The 7,270-nt window shown below is 39.3% G+C and overlaps 1 protein-coding gene across 1 annotated transcript; it reads left to right on the top strand.

Moving 5' to 3' along the window:
- Positions 1-1,268: 1,268 nt before the first annotated feature.
- Positions 1,269-6,834, top strand: LOC125188778 (Met-10+ like family protein / kelch repeat-containing protein). Its single transcript, XM_048085830.2, has 9 exons — positions 1,269-2,127; positions 2,505-2,889; positions 3,167-4,306; positions 4,421-4,550; positions 4,941-5,176; positions 5,298-5,433; positions 5,934-6,010; positions 6,371-6,477; positions 6,577-6,834. Exons 1-9 carry the CDS (start codon positions 1,335-1,337, stop codon positions 6,681-6,683), a joined length of 3,111 nt encoding a protein of 1,036 aa, XP_047941787.1. The 5' UTR covers positions 1,269-1,334; the 3' UTR covers positions 6,684-6,834.
- The last annotated feature ends 436 nt before the right edge of the window (positions 6,835-7,270 follow it).

The following is a 7,270-nucleotide window of genomic DNA, read 5'->3' as shown; positions in this document are numbered from 1 at the left end:
AACCATCATTTTCAGCTGCAAGTGTGTTTTCAGGTTTAGAACATCCTAAGACTAAAGCAATTTATGTGGTGGTTACTTGTTATATTAGGCCCCCACTGACTACTAATGCTATGCTATTCTATCAACAATTGTTGGCTTGTTGCATTACACACAAATTACTAGTACAAGACAAGTGGGGTTGTCAAGATAGTTTCACAAAACAACGATCCAATGGCGATTGTTTCTACAATATCTACCAATAAGAGGAACTTGAAGTGATACATTCGATTACTGAAATGTAAAAGTGGTGAACAGAAAACGTTTTAGCTATTATTTTTACTTGGAAAACTATTAGGGGATTCCTTTCTTGTCAACATGATGGATACATGGTGTGGCCCATTTATAGAATTTTGCCCTTTCTTTAGAACATCTCCAACACTTTCCGACGGGCATCGGACCGGCGTGTCGGACGTCCACCATTAGGCGCGAAGGAGACGGATGCGGACGTCCCTTGCGGACACCGGAGATCCACGGCATTCCCGGGACGTCCATCGCGACGGCGGGCAGACGTCCGCCATTGTGGCAGACTGACAGACGTCGCCGGTGGACGCCCCGATGCGATTTTTTGAATTTTTTTTGAATTCTATATATACGGCTCGTTGCAAACTCTAAATATACGGCTCGTTGCAAACTCTAAATATACGGCTCGTTGCAAACTCTATATGTACGATTTTTAAAAAAACTCTAACGCATGTATAATCATTAAAAACAACGAGACCCCGTTCGGCTAGCGACAAACTATATAGATTCAACGCACATGTATGTTTTTTTTTTTTAAATAAAATAAAACCGTTGCATTTTCCCCATATTCGTGTCTAAATTTTAATTCCGTAAATAGTTTAATTCCATAAATTAATTAATTTGGTGAATTTGCGAATTTTTTTTATTGTGGGAAGTCCTTGGGAATGTCCACCACTGTGCAGTGGGATGTCCTTATGACGTGGCGGTGCTGTGAGAGATCTTTATGACGTGACAATAAGTGTTTTTGGGAAGTCCGTCGGAAAGAACGACGGGACATCCGCACCATTGAAAATGGTGCTTACATGGCCATCATCATAAACAATGTCATAGTAAATGTTAAAGCAGTTGATTGATAAATTGAGCAGATTAAGAAGATAGAATTGGCCACAGAACGATTTTTAATAAAATTCTACACTAATTACTACTCCACTTTATATGTTAAACTTGGGTTAAATAAAAGAAAAACCTGTAATTCGAATTTTTGACATAAAAAACACTAGAAAGTTAAAACCCCAAATCCAAAACCCTCGGAATCAAACGCCGCCGAGAAGAAAATGGAGTATGAGAAGAGGAAGAGCGCGGCCCTTGCGGCCATGAACTCGGAGGCACCAGATAAATCTCCCAAAGGCACCATAGACGCGCCGATCATCCCGCTGTTGACCTCCATCAACTCCCACCCCTCTTACTTCACGACTAGCTCTTGCTCCGGCCGCATCTCCATCCTCTCTCAGCCCATCCTCTCTCCCTCCGCACCCAAGAAGAAGGCTAGGGGCGGCTCCTGGCTACTCTTGTCTCACGAACCAGTTCACCCCTCTTCCGTCTCCGCCTTACTATTTCCTCCTCAGCCGCCTCTCCCCGATGCAATCGAGGACCAGAGCATTGTCTTTAGGTTTGAGCCATTGATAATCGCCGTGGAGTGTGTGAATGTGGAGGCGGCTCAGTCTCTGGTTTCTCTTGCTATTGCTTGTGGTTTCCGAGAGAGTGGCATTACAAGCGTAAGTAAGAGGACGATAATCGCTATCCGATGCTCGATACGGATGGAAGTGCCTCTGGGAAGCACACACAAGCTTATGGTGACCCCTGAGTATGTGGAGTATCTTGTTGATATAGCTAATGAGAAGATGGGGACTAATAGGAAGAGGACTGATCATTTTCATGATAAGCTAAGGGAGAATGGATTTCTGAGAAGGGAGATTGAGGCAGATTGTAAACTTATTAGAAATGGTGAAGAAGCCTATCCTGAGGCTAATAAAATTGAAGTTTTGGAGAGTTTTGAGGTGAGTGAAGTGGAGATCTTGGAGGGACAGTTGGGGCCTCAAAGCAAATATGATCGCAATGCTGAGAATGGTAATTGCTGAACACAAATCAATTGTTTAGGAATAATTTGCTTATGATGGTTGAAGCTCCATGTTTGATCTGCCATTGAAACTAGGTTAATTTATTAGCCCGTCACATTTTTTATTGTTATTGGGGTTTGATCAGTGTGCAGATGTCTTTTGAGTTACATTTTGATTGTTATTAGCATTGGAATTACTATATTTTTAAATCCATGATTTTCAGGAAAAGAATTGAGCATGGTTTATCATGTTCTGTAATATTGTATTCCACCATAATTATAAACTTATTTGGCTATTGCACAGTAGTGTGGCCAACTGATAAATGTCTGATTGCAGGACTGCTTTCCCTTAATGTGTCAGGGGTTTAAATCTTTGAATAATTGACAGGATCAGAGAATGTTTTTGGCATAGATCTCTCTGTTATTGAAGTAGTTGGTGAACCTGTTGAGAGACTCTTCTTGTGGGGTCACTCTTCTTGTCCCTTGAGCCAAAAGAAGATTATTATTTTTGGTGGCTTTGGAGGTATTGGAAGACATGCACGTCGAAATGATCTTTTGATATTTGATATCGAATCTGGATTTGTGGAGGTAATTGCTGCTGCTGGAGCCCCTTCCCCTCGGCTTGGTCACACATCTTCCTTAGTAGGAGATTCCATATATGTAATTGGAGGTAGGGCTGACCCCATGAATATCCTGAACGATGTTTGGGTATTTCATTTGCCAAGGAAAGAGTGGAAGCTTTTGCCATGCTCTGGTAGTTTGTTTCCTCCAAGGTATTGGTTAAACGATTCTTGTTAAAATATCCATGTTTTTCTCCTTTTGACACATCCACCTTGATTGGGGCATTGCTGTTAAAAAATCTTTCTTTGTAACTGGGGTAGCTATATTTTTTATTCATATGAATAGTCCATTTCATTTTATAAATGTTCTCCTCAGCAGCATTCTATATATGGTGACTTCATTGTTTGTAGGTCAAATTAAACTCGGCTGCTTTGAAAGTTTTAGATTTTATTTTCTGTGTTTGGGCCCTGATTCATATTCATCTCACAGGCACCGGCATTCAGCTGCTGTTGTTGGTTCTAAAATATATGTCTTTGGTGGAATCCATGATAATTCAGTCTTATCATCTATTTACGTCCTCGACACTCTAACCTCTGAGTGGTCAGAGATACAATCCCATGGAGACTTACCTGGTCCCCGTCATTCACACTCAATGGATGCAAATGGGTCTAAGCTATTTATTTTTGGTGGATATGATGGAGACAAAGCTCTTGGGTATCTTTACACTTTTGATGTACATAGAAGTCTATGGAGTAAGCTAAAGACAATTGGGCAGTCACCAAAGGCAAGGTTTTCACACTTGATGTTTGTTTATCAAAATTTTATTGGAATTTTGGGAGGTTGCCCTGTCACCGAGCACCAAGAATTGTTCTTACTCGACATTCAGTCAGAATGCTGGAAGAAGATAGTCATAAAGACTACTGAAGCAAGCCTATTTGTTCGAAGTACAATCAATGTGATTGGTGATCATCTTATAATAATTGGTGGTGGGGCTTCTTGTTATGCATTTGGGACGAAGTTCAGTGTACCTATGAAGATTAACCTGCTTCAGTTGATGTCCGGTTGTGATAATTCTGAGCCTACAGAAAATGAAGAGAAAGGTGCGGCCTTTCTACATTCTCAGTCTATAAGTAAAGAAAAAGTTAATGGGTCTACTAACCTAAATTCTGAGTTTGAAGAACTGAGGGTAGATAGTGAAGAGGTACCTACCCCTTGCGTTCTTCAGCTTGAAAAGCAGTATGCAAAACTGGCAAAGGATGTACTAAAAAAATTTAGTTGGTTGGATCTTGAAAGGAAGGTTTACTCCCAGGAGGGAGGCTCACATATCTGTTTTCCTGTTACCAAAGAATTCTGCAAAGTATCAGGAGATAACCAGGGCATAGCTGATAAACTTGGACCGCTAGCTGATCAGCTTTCAAAGCCAACTTTCTGGCAAATTATGTTGAAAGACATCTCCAGTTCAGCTGCTCTGGATCTTCTTATGTCATGTGGTGCAACCAAGAAGGTGGATGAAGTTATCAAAGTCAAGAAAACTCCTAATTCTCCTTTCAAAATTTTGAAGGAAGCCGTAGCCACTTTGTTAGAAAATGCTGGTCTTCCAGCCAATCTCATAGAACAGTTGCCGTCAAGGTGGTCTTATATGTGATATCTGTTGTTTCTGTGATGTTATTATAAGCTAACATTATTTTACGTTGGTGTAAGTTCCCATAAATTCCTGAATTATAGTCTTATATATTTTGGCAGATGGGAGCGTCTAGGGGATATTATTGTGCTTCCTGTTACATCATTCAAAGATGAGGTGTGGAATTCAATTGGAGGGGAGCTTTGGCCTCTTGTTGCACGTACTCTGGGGGCTCAACGTCTTGCACGTCAAGTAAGATCTGAAACTTATCTTATCTTTTATAGAATCTACATGATTCTTCCCTTTGAAACATATGTTGCATTTTTATTTCGACTCACAAAAAGAAAGTGAAATCTGGGGTAGACACTTTCCACTTTCTGTTAGAACTTTAATTAGTTGTTGAAATTCCCTGTTGAGCTTGAATGGCACGGTGTTAATATGCTGCTAATTAATGGCAACTGGCAAGGCTTTTATTTTCTCCCTGAAAAACAGTTGTGCTACTGCATTTGGATGCTACTATCTTTTGACCAATTTTCTTCTACTCAGTTCTGCATTTTGCCTTCTTATTTATAGTGCCCAAGTTCTATGTGAAGCCTTAATCAAAGGGGCTGTCTGCTGATGGAGTGTGTTGATGATACTTAGGGTAGGATTGCGCAAACAGAAACAAGAGATAGTAAGTTGGAGATTCTTGTTGGAGATGATGGCTGGGTTGATCACCGTGAAAATGGCATACTTTATTCTTTTGATGCCACAAAGTGTATGTTCTCTTGGGGCAATCTTTCTGAGAAGCTGCGGATGGCCCATCTCGACTGTAGAGATCAAGTGGTTGTAGATTTGTTTGCTGGCATAGGGTATTTTGTACTTCCGTTCCTTGTGAGGTGTGTTTTTTCCTGAAATCCTGACTCAACATTTGAATCCACTTGGCTTTGTACACCTATATTAACCATCAGTCTCTATTTTAATTGACTATATGCATTCATCGTGTGTCATGACTATCAGGGCAAATGCCAAAATGGTTTATGCTTGTGAGTGGAACCCACATGCTATAGAGGCACTCCGTCGCAACCTCTGCGCTAATTCTGTGGCTGATCGCTGTGTTGTACTGGAAGGCGATAATAGAGTTACAGCTCCTAAAGTATGGCAATTTTATCCTGCAGTGCTACATTGTTTTCCTAGATCTTGTTTTCATATGTCAAAACTTAGTTTAAGGGGTCTCATTTCACGGCACTTTAGTCTCGAAGACTATCTCATTTACAGTATATTCTTGGGCTGTCCTCACCTTTAGCTGAAAACATGATATGCGTTTCCGCTCCCCCTTCTTCAATCCAGCCACCAATACGAAAGATACATTGTATCATAATTGTTGATTGGTAATTATTAAGGATTAGTTACCAATATATCTTAACATCCTTTCCCACCCCCCTCCATATCTTATACATCTTGGTAGAAGCTTCCAACTTACAGTTACTCAACTGACCTACCACTGGGATTACTATGTATAACATCTTTGGCTTTCCTTTCTGCAGTATTTTTGTGAGGCGATTAACCATCTTAAAAAGTATTCCTTTGACTGGATGTGACTGTTTTAGCTGTGCTTTTACTTTTACTTCTCTTAACAAAAAATTTCATATACAGGGAGTTGCTCATCGAGTCTGTCTTGGTCTCATACCGTCAAGTGAATGTAGTTGGGAAACTGCTGTTGCGGCCTTAAGGTAACATTAATCTGAAATTGATAATGATTGCGATTATTTATCCTGCAGTAAATATTCCTTGTTTTGAATGCAAAATTTGTGTTTCTTGAATTTTTTACATATTAATCTCGCACTAGATGGGTAAAAGAACCGATTCTTCCCTGAAACCATCTTTGCAGTCGAATAGAATTGTAGGAGGATTGTTATATTTGCTGTGGGAAAACATTTCTTGAATTGAGTCTGCATGCATATATTGCACAATACAAAGTTTTCAGTGTTCTTGGATTTTGAAGATTGAAGAAAAAAAAATCTCGATTGTCAAACTAGATTGGCTATCCAAATGTTAATCTTCCATGTTTTCATGCAACATCAAAATTGCAGGGATGAGGGTGGGGTGCTACATGTCCATGGTAATGTGAAGGATACGGAGGAGGGTCAATGGACAAACCACTCCATCGAAATGATCTCTGAGATTTCAAAATCACAAGGTAATCTGATCCACAAGTACATATAAACTCTCTACAAACATAACTGATAAAAGCGTGCAAACTCCACTTGCTTGTAATTCGACATGGCTTTACCTGCAGGTCGTTTGTGGGAAGTGTTGGTTGAGCACGTTGAGAGAGTAAAATGGTATGCTCCTCGTATTCGCCATCTTGTGGTAGATGTGAGGTGTAGAGTAAGCCAAAGATAGGAAGCTGCTGCAGTCGAGGTATATAATGAAGATTCGTGGTTAAGTCATTGTACCAACCATTACTGTTGCTGAGAAGCTTTTCATTCTTTATTCCAGTTGAACAAAGATGATATGATTGTCAATATAAAAGATTAATGATTCTGTGCGTTCATTTATTGTAATGGTTTTATACACTATTGTCAAGCCTAAGTACTTGCTTTCCTGGATTTTATGTCTGAATTGTTTGATTAAGAAAATATCTAAACCACTTATGCATCTATAAATATTAATTCAATCACGAGTTTTGATTTGCATCTCTCGACTTTGTTGGAAAACGAAACTTAATTCCACATCCATCTGAAATATAGAGTATGAACATTAAGTTTGTATGAACTAAGAGCATCTCTAGACTCCAAGGAAGAAAGTATTGAACTCATATTCTATCAATTTTTTTCAATTCACTTTTCTTTATATTTTTTAAAACTCGAGTTGGAATTAAAGTGGACAATTACTGAGAGATGGAGGAGTATATAGAAAGGTAAATTATTTTTTGTAATAAAAAAATAGTACAAGATGCATTTCAAAATATAAAAGTATAATACCTTCCC

The sequence above is a fragment of the Salvia hispanica genome, chromosome 5 (assembly GCF_029641045.1).
Source record: "Salvia hispanica isolate PSC_SH4W2 chromosome 5, Shi_PSC_v1, whole genome shotgun sequence".
In the NCBI taxonomy this organism is placed as follows: Eukaryota; Viridiplantae; Streptophyta; class Magnoliopsida; order Lamiales; family Lamiaceae; genus Salvia; species Salvia hispanica.
The sequence above is the reverse complement of the archived record's forward strand: the minus strand, read 5'-3'. Positions and strand labels throughout refer to the sequence as shown.

What these genes read in the sequence shown, in the direction of transcription:
- LOC125188778 (XM_048085830.2), top strand. Translation starts at nt 1,335, where the DNA reads ATGGAGTATGAGAAGAGGAAGAGCGCGGCCCTTGCGGCCATGAACTCG. An exon ending in TGATCGCAATGCTGAGAATG is followed by an intron (nt 2,128 to 2,504) that starts GTAATTGCTGAA and finishes AATAATTGACAG; the next exon opens with GATCAGAGAATGTTTTTGGC. An exon ending in ATAGAGTTACAGCTCCTAAA is followed by an intron (nt 5,434 to 5,933) that starts GTATGGCAATTT and finishes TTTCATATACAG; the next exon opens with GGAGTTGCTCATCGAGTCTG.